At 46.5% G+C, this 19,498-nt stretch overlaps 1 protein-coding gene across 1 annotated transcript in view; it reads right to left on the bottom strand.

The window, feature by feature from the left end:
- PUS10 (pseudouridine synthase 10) overlaps positions 1 to 19,498 on the bottom strand; it is a 339,122-nt gene that overhangs the window by 48,420 nt on the left and 271,204 nt on the right. The window contains exon 16 of the mRNA XM_085612358.1: positions 3,566 to 3,708. Within this exon, the coding sequence (XP_085468484.1) occupies positions 3,566 to 3,708 (143 nt within the window). The remainder of the gene's footprint in view (positions 1 to 3,565; positions 3,709 to 19,498) is intronic.

The following is a 19,498-nucleotide window of genomic DNA, read 5'->3' as shown; positions in this document are numbered from 1 at the left end:
TGCACATTTTATGCCACTGCACCAATATTTAAGAACTAACTACTGCCTATTCTTTTTGCGAGAGTGAAACATACTCTAAATGGAGAAGATGCCAAAACAAGGCTTTTCAGCTTCTTACTTGCCTTCTCAGCCTGAACAATGAACTGACTCCTGATTTTAACCCCTTTATTTTATACCCAGACATTTTTCAGCGAAACCCATATATTTTTCCTTTATCATCCTTACCAATTAGGTGAAGTGCTCTGGACTCTCAAGCAGATATAAATAGCCACACTATTGAGAACATATATGAACAGACAGATTATTATTGATAAAGGTGAATGATCTCTGAAACCGCTTTGAAATAAATCAAACCTGTAGTGTTGTCAACAAACATCCCACAATGTCAGACCCCTAAAAATAATTAGATTATATTAGAACCCACAAAGAATCTTCAAGCAAAAATATTTGAAGCAAAAACTAGTCATCTGATTTTGAGCTACCACAGGAAACATATGCTCAGACGTGCTGCTTTAATTCAATTCTTATATTAAACCCCATATATAAATCATGTAAATATTTTATATGTACTATGGCTACTTGGAATTATTTTATGCAAAAGAATAATCTCTAGTAGTTGTAATCAGCTAGTCTTCGATATCTGACACAACTAACTTGGCCTATATGGAAAGTAACAAATACAAGAACAAACTTGAAATACATGAAACATATTTGGATCAAATTTTTGAACTGGTGAGGTCTGTTTCTCTCATAGATTATTGACATGGACAAAAAAGTATTCCAATGCATAACAGTCTTACTATCACAATTTTACATTTCTTCTTTACATAACAACCTCTTTGCAAACTGAGAAATATCTGAAATTTATATTTTTTATTAGCGCAAAACTTTGACTAGCATATTGTAGTTATTTAACGCTACAGAAAACGCTCTTTACGATGCACATTTACTGAAATGATATTCTACTCATTTTGTGTTGTGTATGGCTCATATTCTATTAATGTCCTTATAAAAAAGCTCGAGAAAAATAAAGCCCAAGTTCAAGCATGTACTGTCACATAGTTGTGTATGCTTTTACACAAAGTAACTATAATGAGCATGTCCACTATCAGTCACAAGGCACTCTGCTATCTTTTGGACAGGTAGTAAGGAATTCACCAACCTGCCTTGCTACATACTCTATTTAGATCCTTGAAGTAATATAGCCTTTTTGTCGCTACCTTCAAGTCGTCTTGGTCTTCTTTGTTGGGGCTTGTTTTTTATTTTTATTTTAAAGATCACCAAATCAATATTTGTCTTACACAGCTGTTTCTGCTCTGCTGATGATTTTGCTAGATGGAATTATCATCACGGTTCACTATTATGTACCTTTTTGCATACGCTGTAGCACAAATCTATTCCTAGCCTTGCTGCTCTAGAACGTGTATAAAACAAACACAGTTCTGTGTAGCTCTTATCACTAAGAAACAGAAGTAAGTCTTATTGTCACGATCATCGCATACTCAGGAGACAGAACGATAATAGAGGCTAACTTGCTAATACCACTTTCACAAACAGCTTATAACACGAAGCCTCAATGTAGAGTCAAAGAGGAAGGGCATGAGGTCAAAATACGAAGTCAATCACTTACAATTGATGATCCAAACACCATAGATAGTAATAAGAACAAGGACAATTTTTCAACAAAACCAAACACCAAAGAGAAAACAAGGAGAAGTGGAGCAAATGAGGTACTTAGGCGGCGGCAAAAAAATTAAGAAATGTCTGATATGTGCACCTGAGCAGTTTAAAAACAGTGTCCCAGGAGGATCTAGCATTTGAGATTTGTCAGATTCTGACAGTATATCAAAATGCATAACCTGGTCGCCATCTTGTAACATAACTAATGATTACTACTCAAGGGAGACACCATAATGACAAAATCTAGTCATTTACATTGCACATCTGAAACGCAAGATGGGATACCAGAATCACCATTGCCCTACACAAACTTAGTTGATGAAAAAAGCAGAATATGAAACTCACCACTGCAAATGTCATGGACCCACAGTTAGGTACTCTATTACTAGGTTATAAGCTTTTGTTAGTTCAAGCTATAACAATTTTTACTTATGTTTTTCCTTATGACTTTAGTGGCTGTCAGTGCAGTCTACTTGCCCCATGTCATCAACATCGTGGAATCAGGAGATGTTTGTGCAGAAACGTCTCCGGCTGAATACAAGGTGCCACTACTTGGATGGAAAAGACTATTGTAATGTCAGCTTGAATCAAGCAGTACCAAAGACCATGGTGCTTCCCAATCCTCAAAGGAGGCAGCAAAACACTCGGTCATAACCAAGATTTGGACACCTGCATTCCTTGAGTTTGCTTACTACTTTAAGTCTGTTGTCATCCAAGAGACAGTTTTACTTCTTACTATGCACTGGCCTGTTCTGGAAACATGTACCTTATGATATGATGACGTATGGGCCCCGTTCTCCAAAGTCCTATTCTTTGACTCATCAATAACTCAGAATCAGGCTTATGAATAACCTCGCAAATGCATTTTTGGCACTTTAGTTGAACCAAGGTGACTAACGAGTCAGGCCATTCCCACTTATTTAATTTGTACACCAAATAGTGCAAAATTAAAATGTTGACTTTTGATGTAGACAGTTCCTACAGACTGCATTAAAATTCAGCATTTGAAACTTGAAATCTAAATATAGTGTGATTGTACAACTTCAATATCGCAAAAGACCAAACCGTTCAGTTGATTTACGATACATTGAGCGATTACATTTGCATAGAGCCCAATTTACATAAACAGTCACCATGATGAAACTGCACTATGAAAGCAGGAAGGTGAGGATGCACAAAAACAAAACTGAACAGGGACCTAACTTCAAACATGAACATGTATTTTGGCAATGACTTAGGCAGTTTAAAAAGTGACCGCATCAACATGCACTGTTTGAGGAAAAAGGTTTGCTTCGGGTATGTGATCTGCATCACAGCTAAGCATTTACAAAGTGCAAGAAGAAAACTGACATATCGCAATTTAAAGAAAACACAAAAATGTCATATTTTGTTAATGTAAAAAGGAGACAATGGGCTGCATTTAGAGTTTAGCAGATGGAACACGCTGTCACAAACAGTATAAATCAATTATAGCCTATTGGACTTGTAATACCATGAACAGGGTATCTGTCAAGTTTTGACAGAGCATCCTGTCCGCCAAAATCTAAATAAGGCCCAATATGTTATGATATCATGTCATCATCATTATGTCATGTCAATTTATAGCAAATGTAGTAATTCTCATTGTTGTTTGCCACATATGCATGTGCTATAATTACGGGCACAAATAGGTACAGGATGGCATACATTAAGAACAGAACAGCCTAAAAACCCAACATAGTGGAGCACCCCACTTGTACATTGGCTTCTTTAAAAAGGTCTTTTTTCTATAGTTTGCAATCTTTTCTGGGAGGTGGATTTTTCAGTTATCTCAACATAGCTAACTGAATCTCTTGCTAGCTCAGTTTAAATATATGTCTTCACTTTTCATTTGCTAAAAGGATACGTTCCAGCTTGAGTTTTCAAGTAAAGGCGGAAATGGTGTTCATCTACATAATCTGTCTTCATTGTATGGATAACACGTGTCCGGACAGCTAGAGGTCTTCTATGAAGAACCCTCAATGGGGTTTTCTGATCAAGCTTCAATTCCTATAGGCAGCAGTCAACATAAGAAATTGTGTATTATGTGTTAATTACACCAAGAACACCAAATTAAAATATTTTTATAAAAACAGTAAAATGAAGACAATACATTAGCCATGCCAATGTTATGTTCTATTCAGCCTATGCTGTATAATTATAACAGAAAATGAGTGAAATGGCACTCACAAGAATCAATGGGAATATAGTAACAACACAACAAGCAGTTAAAAACGATATTTTTCGTATACATTTACACACCACAACAATAAAAAATACCCAAGTTTATGATTGATAAAACACATATAACAGCATTTCCCAAATGTAAAGAGAAATCTGCAGGGGCAGACAAACAAGTTACATACCTTGTTAATGCAAATTCTGGTAACGCTATCTTACTGCCCATTCCTCACCTTTAGAATATTCCCAGGCACCAGACTGGATTCAGAGAAATTTTCAGCAATGCTTCAGAGGGCGGACAGGGGGTGCAGTATCATTCCGCAGTTACTCTGTACCGCCCTGGAAGTCACGGAACAGAGCCTCATGTAAGAGACATACCTGTACGCTGACATCAGTTTCTTAATCTATCACCTTCCGTGCCCTCAGACGCGGAACACTTAAGAAATTGCAGTTGACAATAAGCCAAAATCTAACTTGGAATCTTATGATGTTCAGGAGTACAGTCAACAGAATGGGGGGGGGCGGGGGGGGGGGGGGGGTATGAGCATAATGAGGAACCTGCAGTTAGATATAGAATCCATCTGAAAGAGCGTTACCAATGGTAAGTAACTAACAGATGGATGGCTTCTTCTAATCTTAGAATCCTCACATTTAGAATAGATACCAAAGTAGTACCTTACATAGGTGGTGGATCTCAAGACATTCACTCACTCACATTAGGAAGTTTTTCAGGAACGAGCAGGTAAAATGGCTCTTCGGTCAGACTTCAATGTCCAGTTATTATCTTTCTTGAATGTGTAATCCAGTGCCCATGTCACAGCCTGGCAGATGTCCAGAACCAACACCCACTCTGCAAATATCATTGAGACGGACTTGAACCTGGTGGAATGAGCCTACAAGCCTTCGAGGGTTGCTTCTTGGCCAGTGCTTAGCAGATCTTGATTGAGAGGACTGTTCATTTTGACAGAGTACTTTCCTTTCTTTGCTCCTGATATTCCCATGAAGAGCAGATCATCCACACAAAGTTCTTATGTTTGGTCAAATGTAGAAATTGAAGCTCAATCAAGACAATCAGGAATACTGTTTTGAGCTTCAGTAGTTACTGTGAGCTAATGGCATTGCCTCAAAAGGGGCACAAAAAATAAAATGTCAACACTAAGTTTAAATCCCATTGTGGCATGACACATGGCTTCAAGGGAAAGATGTGAGTTAGACCTTTGATAAAATGCATCACAATATGTGATTTAAACAGAGAGGGTTGATTAGGTACACAGAAAAAAGGCCGAAAGGGCCAAGAGATCACTCTTAACAGTGCCCATTGCAGGACTTGGATGACCCAATGATAGAACAAACAACAACACAGCGTAATGTTTGGCCTCTTGGAGGTTAGTATGATGACCAACACACCAGAAAACTAGTTTCTCCCAGCGCCCTGCAAAGATGGATATCACCTAAAGGCATATGGCTGCAAGGATAACAACGGCCATCAGACTTGGCAGATCAACACATTCAACTACTGCTACTCAATCTCCATGCTTGGATGTGTGTAAATTGAAGAGATTTGGATGTAGGGCCCTATTCTACTGCTGAGACAGGAAGTCCTTACAAAGAGATAGAAGGATCAGAGGGCAAATGGTCATGCTCAGGAGCTCTGGATATCATACTATCGTGGACGGACTACAGCAGAGGGACCCTGAATATTTTAGATTTGCGAGGAAGAGATCAGGGAAATAAAACTATTCAACAAAACAAACTAAGCTTCCTACACCTATATACTTCAATGTTAGGCAATATGTCCATAGAATAAGTCAAGCCCACGTCCAACTGTGTACAAATATTTGATCAATTCATTTATTAAATAATTTTTCTATTTTTTAGAAGACATAAAAATGTCCATTTTACATTTTGTTTAGACTACATATATTACATATTAAATCACAGTAATAGAACAGAAATGAAACATATTATCAGCACCACACATCATAATGACATTAATAAATAGCAATAAAGCACAATGCAATACAGAAAGCAAAAAGCAAAAAACAATAAGAACAATAATGACAATAATATTAGACAAAAAGCAATAAATTACAAAACAATGACTGTAAAATGAAACAGCTTTTTGTTTTATATCATACTATCGTGGCCTAGTCCAGGGTGATCAAGGTGACTCTGACCTGCTCTGTCCTGATCATCTTAAGAACTCGAGGCTGGAGAGGTAGAGGCTGGAATGCATACAAGAGACTCATATCCCATCGCACTCAGAATGTATTTCTCAGTGAATTTCCTAGAAACTCCAGTCCAGAGTTGTTTTGACAATGCACATTCTCTGTGGTGGTGAATAGACCTACATAGAGCATGCCCCAGTGATAGAAGATGTCCATTACCACCGCAGCATGGAGATGCCACTCTTGATTCGCCAGATGACGGCTGTCCAGCTGGTCTCCTCTGGCGTTCAGAAACCCTGCTAGACAGTTGGCTACTCCAAAAATGTTCTGCTGATCCAACCACCACCAGAGAGCTAGTGCCTGCTGGAACAGGACTCAGGACTCCTTGGTGAAAGTGGTGTCTGCGAGAATCTGCACTAGCCTTGATGGATGGCAGGAAAGCTTTCAGGACAGAGGGATCACTCAAAGCTCCAGAAGACAGTTATAGAGCTGGCTCTACACCAAAGATCAGAGGCTTGTGATCTCCATCTCCCACGTGCAACTCCTGCCCCCTCCTCACACCTGTGAAGTCTGTGTGGAAAAGTAAAAGTGGCCTGCCGTAGATCAGTCTGCCATTGCAGAAGATCCTATGCTGTCTCCTGCGAGATCTGATGGAGTCAAAGAGGCAGCACTGATGGTGGGACCACTGAGACTTGCGGTTCTAATGAAGGTTATGCACATGACATTTGGCCTTCAGGACATAGAGGATGCTCAAGGCTAGGAGTCCAAGTAGCATCAGAGCCACCCTCACTGAAACCCAGGATTGAGCCTGAAACATCTGGATCATATCCTGAATGTTCTGGAGTCAAAGCAGTGGTGGAAAGGCTAAAATGACACAGAATCTAGTGCAGCTCCAATGATGGGAAACCGCTGCATGAGGCTCAGGTGGAACTTCAACTTGCTCACAGAAAACCTCAAAGTTGTCAGGAGTTCTGCTAATGTCTAGAGGTGGTCCACGACTGACTGCGATGAGCTAGCCTTGAGCAGCCATTTGTCATGGTAGAGGAACACATGTACTCCCAAACTTTGAAGGTGGCCAGCAACCAACGCTATAGCTTCTATTTTTTATTTCCAAAACTTTATTTATGTGGTTTTGTTCCGAACAACATGTACAAGGTTTGCATACGTTGGTATCACAGTGTACAGTAGCATCACTTAGCATATAACAAGTTGACAGTGCCACGAAATAATAATAATATTTAGCCCATATCGGCCAAACTAGGAAAGGGGAGGAAAATCACATTTCTACATGTTGCTATCAGTACGTGGGAAGGGATACATCAATATTAGGGCAACCCATCTCGCCCGGTTCCCATTGATGGCAACATTACAAATCGTGTCCAAGGAAAAAACCCCAGTAACTTGAACGAGTTGAAATGGGTGTGATAGCATAAAACTCCCACCCAGCCCAAGTCCCATATCTGTCAAATTACGATACATCACCCATAGTGCCCCCAACTGGAACTATATTGTGGATCCTGTACTAACATATACAGTGACGTCATTTTGCGCAGTGGGGTGTGACAACAGGTAAGTCTTTAGAGGACCCCAGATATCCACCGGTCTGGAGGCAGTGGGCAGAAGCTCCGCGTATTGGAGCAGAGTGTCCTGACAGTGTACCATGTCTCGTATCCATTCTTTGAATTTGGGGGCCCTGCCCCTCCCCCATCTACATGCCACTAGTTTCTTCGCTAGTAGAAAGGCAACTGTTGTAAATCTACGGTAGGGTCTCCTGATTGTCTTCGTGTAACCCAAAAGTGCCTGTGTTGGGGACGGAGTTAATGGGGTGTGATCATCTCGGAAAGGCCAGAATACACTTGCTGCCAATAATTAGCAACCTCCCGGCATCCCCAGGCTAGATGCAAAAAGTCCGCCGTCGGCGCACGGCAGCGCCAACAGAGGTCATCACCTCGGAGACCAATCCTGCACAGGTGGGCTGGGGTGTAGTAGAGTCTGTGTAAGAATTTATAACCCGGAATCTACTACTGGAGGAGATTTGCTCAGTCTGTTGGCAGCAAAAGCGCCAGAGCTCGTCTTCTATGGGTATGCCCAACTCCTCCTCCCATCTAGTGCGTGCTTTGCAAGGCTCTGGACCTAGAGTGGTGCGCAGTGAGTGATATAGTTTAGAGACCGCATGTGCAGGAGTGTCAGCTTTGAGCAACTGGTGTAGTGGATCCAAAGTAGGTGGTTCGTCAGGGAACGTCTCTGTCACCGCCTGTATCCCACTACATAGCCGAATGTACAGAAACGTGTCCATGGGTGTTGGTGTCAGGTCACCAAAAATGTGTGCCCTTGAACGAAAGCGTCCTCCCTGATAAAGATCCCCCCACGTCTTAATGTTAAGTTTGGTCATTATATTCTTAAATAATTGTTCCTGCAGCAGAGGTAGTAGAGGGTGATACGCCAGAGGGAGCAATGGGGAATACGCCAGAGTCGTTTGGGCTTTTTTCGCAATATGTCGCCAGGCTAGAACTGAGCTGGAGACAGTGGATTGATATGCAGTATGTGTCTCAGGTTCACTAAATAGCGCCCCTTCCAACGGGATGGGATCTGCCAGCCAATGTTCTACCGCTACCTGGGGCATAAAGGGAGGGGGATGGATCCAATAATGGACATAATGGGCCTGAGCGCTGTAATAGTATAGTTCAAACTCCGGTAAATCAAAACCTCCCTCGGCGAATGGACGAGTCAGGATGTCCGAGCTCAAACGAGGTTCCTTCCCACCCCAAACCAGCCGAATAAGCTCAGAGCGCAAGAGTTTAAAAAAGGGCTTGCCCGGATGATATGGGATATTTAAAAATAGGTAAAGGAGCTTTGGAAGAACGACCATCTTAATGAGGGACGCTCGGCCTGCCATGGAGAGAGGTAGCGTAATCCATCTGGTCACGAATGTTTGAATATGGTCAAGTGCACGGCCATAGTTCAGCCGCATTAGTTCCTCGCGATCCCGAGAAAGCATTATGCCCAGATATCTGACCTCACCATCACACCATTGCAAAGGATAATCAAGGGGGAAGGGTTGTGCTGCCGCTGTAAATGGGAAGATAGTGGATTTTCCCCAGTTGATGTGAACACCCGACATACCAGCAAAGCGGATGAATTCCCTCAGAATAGGGTTAAGGTTAACGGAGGGATCTCGAATGTAAAGTGTAATGTCATCTGCGTAGAGGGAGATAAGAACTTGCCTCTGGAGGCAGCGCAGAGCTTTGTCTCGATGGTGTTGCCGAAGCCTGGCTGCCAACGGTTCCATTGCTAGGGCAAATAACAAAGGAGATAGGGGGCACCCCTGGCGAGTACCCCTCGATATCCCAAAGGCCTCAGAAATCCAGCCATTCACCCCAACTCTAGCTACAGGTTTATGATAAAGGAGGGCGATCCACTTCGTAAAGCCTATTGGCAGCCCCATGTTTCATAGGATGCAAAGGAGATAGTCCCATTCCAATGAGTCAAAGGCTTTAGTGGCGTCTAAAAAGACTGCCACTATTGGTAAGTCAGGGTCGACATTTTGCAATATCGAGAAAAGGGTGCGAAGGTTGTGTGAGGTAGCCCTGCCGGGAATAAGTATCTTAGCATCGCAGTTGATTAGTGAAAGGGGGCGATAGGAATCGCAATATTGAGGCGGTTTTCCGGGTTTCAGCAGAGAGGTGATTAAAGCCTCCTGCATTGACGGAGGGAGTGTCCCGGACTCATGTGCCTCTAGGAAGACCTCTCGAAGCACCGGCGCCAGTATGTCCACATAAGCCTTATAAAAATCCATGGGCAGACCATCTAACCTGGGAGCTTTCCCGGGCGCCATCTGCCCAATTGCGTCCTTAATTTCATCCAGTCCAATGGGCTCTGCCAGGAATTCTATTTGATAGTTCGGAAGCCATCCCAAAGTGAGCTCCCTCAGATAGTCATCCATTTCCAATGCTCCCACCCTGGTAGTGGTATAGAGTGTTGCATAGTGTGTAGTGAAAGCAGCCATGATCGATTGCGTGTCACGCAGGGGTACCCCTCCTTCACCCTCCAGCTCCAAGATGAAATTTGAGCGTCGAGGGGGGCCTCACGACTCCAGCTAAGAACTTCCCGGGGCGCTCTCCCTCCCCGTAGGCCCTAGCCCTGAAGTATTTACTTCGGAAGTTAACCTCCCTTTCAGCAGTGGAATTATATTCAGTCAGTGCTGTTCGGTATTGGAGTTGGGCATCCGCGTTGGTAGCATAGTCCGACCGAGTTTCCAGTGAGTGCAATGTGCATTCCAGTGTATGTAATGTGTTACGCAATGCCCGCAGCACGCCAGAGCTCTTAGAGATACAAATACCTCGCACTGTGACCTTCAGCGCCTCCCACATAGTTGCCACCCGCTCCACCGAACCCTTATTGTGTAAAAGAAAATCCTCAATGTCTTGTCTCAATTCATTACGGAAGAGTTCGTCGAGTAAAATGTTGGGTTGTAGTCGCCATGCAGGTGGTTTCCCCATTATGTCCTGTAAACGGAACCCGGCCATTACTGGGGAATGATCAGAGAACGTGCGACCCACATGCTGTGCCGCAGCCAGGGAGGGGGCCAGCCCCCGAGATATTAAAATGTAGTCCAATCTAGCCCAGGAGGCGTGTGCTGTATTCCAATGTGTGCCCTCTGTCAGAGTCGGGTGTAAGTGTCGCCAAGCGTCTATGACGTCCTGAGTGTCGCATATGTCTCGCAGATATCTATGCGTGTTTGTGTAATGGTGTGCAGACGGGTTGGACCTATCGAAGACTGGGTTAAGAACTGCATTAAAGTCTCCTCCCCATATCAGGAATGTCGATCCTATGTCCCTGATCTTGTTCCAGAGGGCAATGAAGCTGCTGGGGTCGTTGCAATTAGGACCATAAGAGCAGGCCAATGTGATTGTTTCATTGCCAATTCTCCCCCAAGTTATACAATACCGTCCCTCCCGGTCGGCAGCATCTCCCAAAGGGGTATAGGGGACATTCCTTTTTATCAGGATAGCGGTACCTCTCGCATAAGACGAGTACGGTGCGAAGACCGAGTGCGCCGCCCATCTAGCAGCGAAGCCACCTCTGCACTGGGGGTTCATATGGGTCTCCTGTAAAAATACTATATGTACATTCAGTCTATCCAGCGAACCCACAATCTGTCTGCGCTTCCTTGGGTCACCCAGTCCCCTAACGTTCCAAGTGACAGCGGAGATCAGTCCCCCTGCGTTAATATCCTCGTTCCTAGCATGACTCATACCTCCAATACGAAAATAATAGGTCAAAGTGGGCCCTGTCAAATACCTTTCCTGGTGCTACCTTGTACCGAAAATTGTCAGGGGGTAGGTCAGCTCTATGCGTTGCAACAATACCCGTTCCACATTTAACCAACACAAACAATTCCCTGAGAACATCCCCACCCACCCACACCGACATCCCAATCATGCCGGGCATCTTTCCCACCCCGTACAAACCCAAAATACCAAATCATCTCCCTGTTGGGGCACACCCAATTGGGGGACACAAGGGGTCCAGACCTGCCTTCCAACTCCCCCGATATTACACCCGCTGCCCGCTTGGTTCAGTAACCAGCGGTATGTGCGGGAAGGGGAGGGAGGTGCCAGGGCGAGCTGGTGCTAAACAACATCACGGAAACCCTGAAAGCAGTAAAACCTAATGACTGTTAGGCAATCAATTTAAACCAATGTGCAGAGCAGTCTATGTCATTGACAATAAGACATATCGTAAGGTGGGATTAAGGAAATGGCCATACAAAGAAACAGCAATGAAACCCCCCATCAGTCCAAAGCCGAGGTAGGCGAGCGGGAATGAGCTCTCCCTGAGGGGGACCGGGTAGCTTCTTGAGGTCGTTTTTGGTCTTTTAGAAAGTGTTCCACTTGAGATGGGTCTTGGAATATGTGCAGCTTACCATGGTGGACTATTCGTAGCTTAGCCGGATAAAGCATAGAGTATTGGATGCCACTCTGGAGAAGTCGTTTCTTAACTGACACAAACTTACGTCGCACATCCTGCACCGACTGCGTGAAGTCAGGGTAGAAGGAGAGAGTGGTGTTCTCGAAGTGGACCGGTTGTTTCTCCCGGGCAAGGCGTAGTAGGGTATCCTGGTCTCTGTAGTTCAGGAAACAGATGATGACAGGTCTAGGGGGGGGCTCCAGGTGTGGGACGAGGGCCCAGGATGCGGTGGGCCCGCTCCACCACTAGTTGTTGGGAGAAAGCCTCCGTGCCAAAAAGGTCAGCCGATAGTGTCTCAATGAAGTGTTCCATTTTGCCCACGTTGGTGGATTCTGCAAGACCAATAAGGCGCACAATGTTGCGGCGCGACCACGCTTCTAAATCTTCGTTCTTGTCGGCGATCACCTTCAACAGTCTCTCCATTTGTGATTCTTTGGTGGCAGTGGCCGACGCCCCATCCTCTAGCCCAGAAATCCTCTGCTCCGACTCCTTCATTCTTTCCTCCTGTTGATCAAGGCGATGCACCACAGAGTCCATCGTTTAGACATATTGTCGAGCTTAGAGTTAATGAAGGTGGGACTAGTTTGCATATTAAGCAGGAGCGCCTTCCAATCCACCTCTGCGCCATCCTCCCCATCCGAGTCGCAATCCTCCGGCGGCGGAGCACGTTTTTTTTTTTTGTGGGATTCAAAGGGGAGCTTGGATTGTTTAGTGTCTGTTTTCCCCATATTGGTAATGTATGCGAGGCAGGCTCCAGCGCAGGAGATCTAGTACGAAGCGCCCCTGCCGCCCAATCGCCCCGCAGGATCAGCAAGAGCCCTACAGCGGGGCACGAGAAGTGGCTCGTCCAGTGCTTCTCTCCACCTCCCAGGGACGTTGACCTGCGCTATATACTAGGCGGATGGTCTCGACGATCAAAGGGGGGCGACCTCAGGCTATTCGTAGCATCGATGTCCGCTACCTGAAGGAGACACCTCCTCACGGCAGTATGGGGGTAAGTAATCTGCACTGTACTCGATGGCGGCCGTTACTTTGCCCCAAGCTCCGGGACTAGACGAGACTTAGCGATAATGGCCCAACAAGCTCTGAGGGGGAGCACCCCCTTTTTTTCCACCCCATCGTATGCCAAGCTGTGTAGTGTTAGTGTGGGAGCTTCCCCATTACCTCTGAGGGTGCCCCAGGCATGAGCCTGCAAGGTTCTTCCCGCAGTCCTCCCCAGTCTCGATCCTCGAGTGGGCAGCCACCGGCGCGCTATGGGTGCGATACTTCGCAATGCAGGCCTCCACCCAATGTAGTCTTCTCCTCCCGTTCGAACCAAGGCAGGTAATACGCGCTGTACCCCGAGGGCAGGCTCTGCACCACCACGAGCTAGAGGAGGACCGGGACCCAGCGGCCACAGCTCGCGTCGATAGAGGGATCACCACCTCTCCACCCCTCAGAGGCCGCATCCCGTGAGGGCAGTGCGGGAATTTCGCCTCCACCCCTGTGGGTTTTTCGCGACCTGGGCTTGATGATCCCGCTCACGCCAGTCTCTGCCTCACCTCCATTCAGTGAGCATCTCAACGGCCTCTTCGTGTCAGGATAGACTATCTCCCGCTCGTAGTCCGCGCTGCCGCGTCTGTATTTCGCGGCCTGCCGACCACGGAGAGTCCCTGGCTTTGCGTGCACACGCACGGCGGCAGTGTCTCACAGGATGGTCCGTAGCTTCGCCCGCGGGAGGGAATAGCGCCACTATCTCCCGAGCCGGCAGACAGAACGGCCCAGAAGTTTCAGCGAGTGTGCTCCGACTCAAGCTGGATAATTAGTAACCGTCAAATGTGGGTTTCCATGCGTGCGGATGGGCTGGAGGAGCAGTGAATCGCCCGGCTGGCGAGAGCCTCACGGATGTGCGGCCATGTTGGTCTGGTGCCCTCTAGCGCCCCTACGCTATAGCTTCTATGAACACACAAAAAACCAGACGGAGAACATGGGAAACTGAAATATCTCTGGCCCCACAGTGGACTGCATGAAACACCTGTAAAAATGTAGGACAGGTATATGAAAATACCTGTTCTGCAAGTCCTTTTGCACTATCCTGTCTCCGAGGTTCAAAACAGAAAAATATCAAAGAGTGTAAGCATCTAAATTTGTGTTTCCACAGAAAGGAATTCAGTGGGTAGAGGTCCAGGAAAGGCCTGAGGCCTTCGTTCTTCAGTGCAATAAGGTAGCACGAATAGCACCACTTTCCTCTCATTAACATCTGCACCAATTCAGTGGCACCCTTGGCCAGCAGAAGGTTGACTTCTTGCAGCAAGGTTGAAGAACAGTTAATTAACAGTCTCTTTGACATGATGGGAAAACAGGGTGGGGAAGAGATGAAAGGCAGGACATAGCCCTTAGAATGATTTGCAGGATGGGGATATGGAAATATGCATCCTGCTGATCAAACTCTATACCCCAATCTCCAGGATCTAGAGCAGACAAGACGTGGGTCACTGAACTACTAGACTCCTATGGAGTGTTGGGTCAAGAGGTCAGGATCACCCGGTGCTGCTCTGTGGCGACGTGCTATCTGCCTATTGATTGGGGGGTCAGAGCATGGTATGACCCAAGAGGGTACCCATCAGGGCTTTGTTAAATTGCAGGAGAGGTTCAGTAGGTGCCTGGCCATACAGAAGAACCTCAGTCAGAGCGTTAGTTTCGACCTCCATTGCAGGATGCTCTAGATCAAGGACCTCAGCAGCCCGAAGCATAAGAATGACAAAAGAAGCACTCTCCTCTGTAGCAGGGCCAGGGGAGAGACAAGTCCAGTGTCTGGAGAGGTGTCCAGACTTTTTGCATCCTGCAATTCTCTGTACAAATCGTCCTCATAGTATGAGACACATTCTTCTCCTTCATCAGAGCTGGTGTAAGGTAATGTGTCAGAGTTCAAAGGGTTTGCTATTAGCTGCAATTCGGTGGGACCGGAACACGGCCTTGTTGGAGCCAAGGCTTGCTTTGTTTAGAAACCATTATAAATGGTGGATCCGCTTCCGGAGCTGGCAGTGTCAGAACCAGCATTAATTTGAGGGGAACCAGCACAGGGAGGGCAGTCTGAACTGAACTCTGCACCGAAGGCAGTGAGGAACCCAAATCGGTATCAAGAGGCAGAGATGTTTTTGACCACAAACCTGCTGGCAGGACCCTGACTGAAGGCCTTTGCGGATCCCTTGACCTGAGGGCACATCAGACAGGTGCAGAAGCATACAAAATCTGCACAGCATAGCCTAACTAAAAGCATTGATCTGCTCCAACGTCACCAGCGGACCCGAAAATTTAGGTTGCATCAGGACCAGATGTGCAATATGCTCATCAGGTGTTTGGAAGCAAAACCAAGTGGCACAGCGATGCCCTTGCACCTTCTCTCCGGAGTTTGAGGGTGGCAGAAACAAGTCTATCACTGTTTGGACTTTTTGCACTTCTTCGACTTACACAAAGATTGTGCCTAAAATGCAAGGTTTGGAACTGCAAATCCACTTTTTCTGATGCACTAACACCATTTTGCAATTCAAAAAAGCTTTCCTGAAATGCAAAATGGGTTTCTGGCCTCAACTGAATCACAAATTGGAAAGCGTGCACTTTGGGCCTTTCTTCCAAACTGTGACCTGGTCATGAGACAGTTGCTAAATACTGACCAGTTACCAACTTCCAAGTCAAAGTGGTAGCTGATTTGCAAAGGGGTCCCCTTTGGATACCTTCTGCTTTGGGAATCAGGGTGGCAACTTTTTGGGAATTAGGCAGTTTTTCTAGGTGACCAATAGTAACTCTTAATGAAGTTTGACAACATTTAAAATATATATTTTTTTGCAGCCCCTTTCCTTTAAGAAAATCAGTATGCTTTAAAAAAATGTTTTCAATTTTGAAATACAATCATAGGGCTGGTAGTCTGTTATCCCATGAAGGCCACCATACATAAGATTGTAGCCAATGGTAGAGGATTAAAATTGTGACATACCTAATGAATATTAACTAGGAGGGGGGCGTGGCCAGGCTACTGACCAAGATGGCCGTGTAGCGCTGAAGCTCCGCGATCCTTGCCCTATCCTGCCACTAATCCAAGCCATCCTTCCTTCCGGCGGCGGATTCGGGCACAGCAGTATGCCCCCCAGCAATTTGGTTGTTTTGATCTGCCGGACTGATGCGTGACTCCCGATCGGGAGATGTGGTGATCGGGGCTGCAGGGCCAGAGGCCGGCTCAACGTGAAATCAGATGCGTGGACGGTGCACGCACACTTGTCTGGTCCGACTGGGCCCACCTCGCAGCTGTCCGCGAGCGGTGGAGCCTGGAGAGCTATTGTGCGGATTAAGAGCGCTGCGCGGTGCAGGACACTTTGATCTCTGCCGTCAACTCCTCGCCCCACAGGTAGGCCGGCCCGCGTTGCTCCCGGAGGCCCCGCGGCGTGAGGGGCCGTGGGCGAGCCTGGGGTCCAGCCGCCCAACTAGTCGGGTCAGTTAAGTGGGTGCTAGGGGAGTACTGGTTGATGCCTGGGCAGCGCGGAGAAATGTGAGACCCGAGGGCAGATTATGAGCTGCAGGCCTGATCTGCAATTGGAGTTGCTGATTGCCGGGGCTGCTTCTCCCTCGCGGCCTGGCCTGTGCTTTACTTTACACTGCTGCCTAACCAGGGGGTACCTGGAATTGCACCCTAGCCCGCCTGCATTGCTTGGAGCAATATCTTGGTGCTCGTGGCCTGGGTGGCGCTGTGTGTCTGTCTGCGCTGGGTTGCCTGAACTCTTGATCTCACGGTGAGCCGAACCACCACGTTTCGGATTGGTGCAATGCGGTCCTCTCTGGCTGACTTTGGGGATGAGAGACTCACAACTAGAGCCAATCTTCGTGGCGAAGCTCCGTGATCTCTGGGGCAGCTGCTAAATATGGCCTGGACCGTAAGCTGCATCATGGTACGAAAGGACCCTAAGCAAAGAGTGTTGCAGTTTGGCTGACCGAACAACGCGACGGCGGATGCCCTGATGCAAGAACTAAGAGCGGGTTTCAAGGCTCTGGATGGGCGGTTTGATACTTTGGAGAAACACCTGAATACAATGAGGGCTAAATTATATGCACATGAGAGACGTCTGGACACTGCAGAGGGCAGGGTGTCCGATCTGGAGGATGGAGCCGCCCAATCCACCAAACGTCTGGACCGAATGAAAAATATCCTCAAGAATGTTGCTATGAAGAACGAAGATTTGGAAGCGAGAAGCAACAACGTACGCATTCTTGGTGTTCCTGAGTCCACAAACACAGGCTGCATAGATCTTTTTGTTGAAACCCTACTATTAGACCTCTATGGCAAGGAGTCTTTTACCCCCACTTTCCTGGTGGAGCTAGTGCATCGCTCCCTCGGCCCTCACCCAACCAGGGGTGTCCTCCTAGACCTATCATAGCCCGCCTTTTAAACTTTCGGGACAGGGATAAAGTGCTACGGATGGCTAGAGAAGCTGGCACTCTGTCCTGGCAAGGATCAACGATATCGCTGTTCCCGGACGTCACTGCTATGGTCCAGGAGGCGAGGAGGAAATATACTGGAGTGAAGCCTACACTCCGCAACTTAGGCCACAGGTATGGCATGATTTACCCGGTGGATGTTATGGGGAGGTCCTGCGTATTTGATACCCCTACAGCGGTACAGGAGTTCTGCCGAGACTATAAAGGGAACAGTGGCGCCCATGGGAAGGACCTTCCAAGAGTTTCTCCCCCATACAGTGGTTCGGTGGCCAGTGTGGAACTATTCTCCTCTGAATGGAGAGGAGGTGGTCTAACGGCAAGGGCAGTTGACCTCAAATCTGGGGAACCGGGTTTGAGTCTCGGCAAGGACGCGCAACATCCTGTGCTTCTGGGCAAATCACTCAATCTCCCCGTGCCTAACAAAAATGAATGTGTCCTCATGTAACGTAACTGGTGCTTGTGTAAAGCGCTCTGATACCCGATACCTTCTGGTCAAGTTTGCGCTATATAAAACTCCGTTAAAAATGTTTTTTAAAAAAAGAATGATCAGATCTGCTGACCTTCAGCACATAAAGACTAATTAATCTGAGTGTTTCAGGGCAAACAATGTGCGTTCAGCTCTCTTACAAAGTTGGGTAGTTGGCGCGGCGTAGCCGCACCCCAAGTGTGTATCACTTTCAAATTTGATATACTAGTTGGAATGTATATTGATGTACTCCTTCCTTATTATCTATGGTGGGTACAAGTTACGTTCTATCTCTTAGTCAGTAGGGATATTCCCTGCACTAGGGTAAGCAAGGATGGGTGGGGGTTAGGGGGTGGAGGGTGGGGTTGTTTGTTTTCAAAGGGAACCATTAATTTTTCTCCAGTTTACTCATTGTAGCTTGTTGATTTCTCAAAATGAAGCACAAACACTGTTGTCCTTAAATTATCTGCAAGTCTGTGTGGGGTAAATTGTCCACCTTTTCAGACCTAACAATGATCACCTGGAACGTACGGGGCTTAAACAATGCGAGGAAAGGGAAACAGGTGTTGCATTATTTACAGAGGCACCAAGTTGATGTCGCATTTCTACAAGAGACACATTTGCCAGAGTCAGCTACGAACTGCCTTGCCTCGTCGTGGGGTCTCTATCATTATTTTACGAATTACAGCACATATGTCAGAGGTACGGCCGTATTGATTCATAGACGCCTGCCCTTCCAATTTTCTACACAATGCTAAAGGGACATTTAATGGGTGATTGCATGGCGTTTGTGTATATGCACCTAATGTCGACAGCCCAGACTTTTTTCATGATCTACATGCGCATGTTAGTACAGTTGGACGTAGACTACATTTGCATGGGAGGGGACTTTAACCTCCTACTAGATCCTGCATGAGAAAGCTTTACAGGAATTGTGTGATACACTTGGTATACTTGATGTACAAGTTACTTACCTTCGGTAACGATGTATCTGATGGAGACGATTCTAGCCTCAGATTCCTTAACGTAGAATTATCCCTAGGCATGAGACTGGACCCGGAAAACTTTCTTGCCCAGCATCTTTGCGCGTTGGGGGGCGGCACCTCGCGGATCCGCCCCGACGTCACGTCAGCGAGGTCACATAAGCCCCACCCCGGCACGATGACATCAGTTTGCTTCGGAGAACTTTTCCACGCCACAACGCGGAGCCATCACAACAAAACCGAGGAGAGCATGGCAACAGTGTGTGAAAAAAACAGAGAAACTAAAAAGAGAGAGTCAAAAGGTGAGGAACAGCACCAGTTGGCACTGAGGCGCCAGGAGGCTACAACAGTAAAGCCAAAGCAGGAGCAGAGCACCTCTGAGAAACAACTGTGCAAGCCAAGGTGATAGCACCAGGCAGCACCAAAGTATCAGAAGGCCACAGCAGTAAAGCCACAGCAGGGAAAGCGTAAAGCACCACTCCGCGGAACCACCGTGCAAGCCAAGGCGATAGCCAGTCTGGAGGCACAAGCACTGGAAAGCGCTGTAAGAGAAAGAGAGAGTCTAC

This window comes from Triturus cristatus, chromosome 6 (genome assembly GCF_964204655.1).
Source record: "Triturus cristatus chromosome 6, aTriCri1.1, whole genome shotgun sequence".
NCBI classification, from domain to species: domain Eukaryota; kingdom Metazoa; phylum Chordata; class Amphibia; order Caudata; family Salamandridae; genus Triturus; species Triturus cristatus.
The sequence above is the reverse complement of the archived record's forward strand: the minus strand, read 5'-3'. Positions and strand labels throughout refer to the sequence as shown.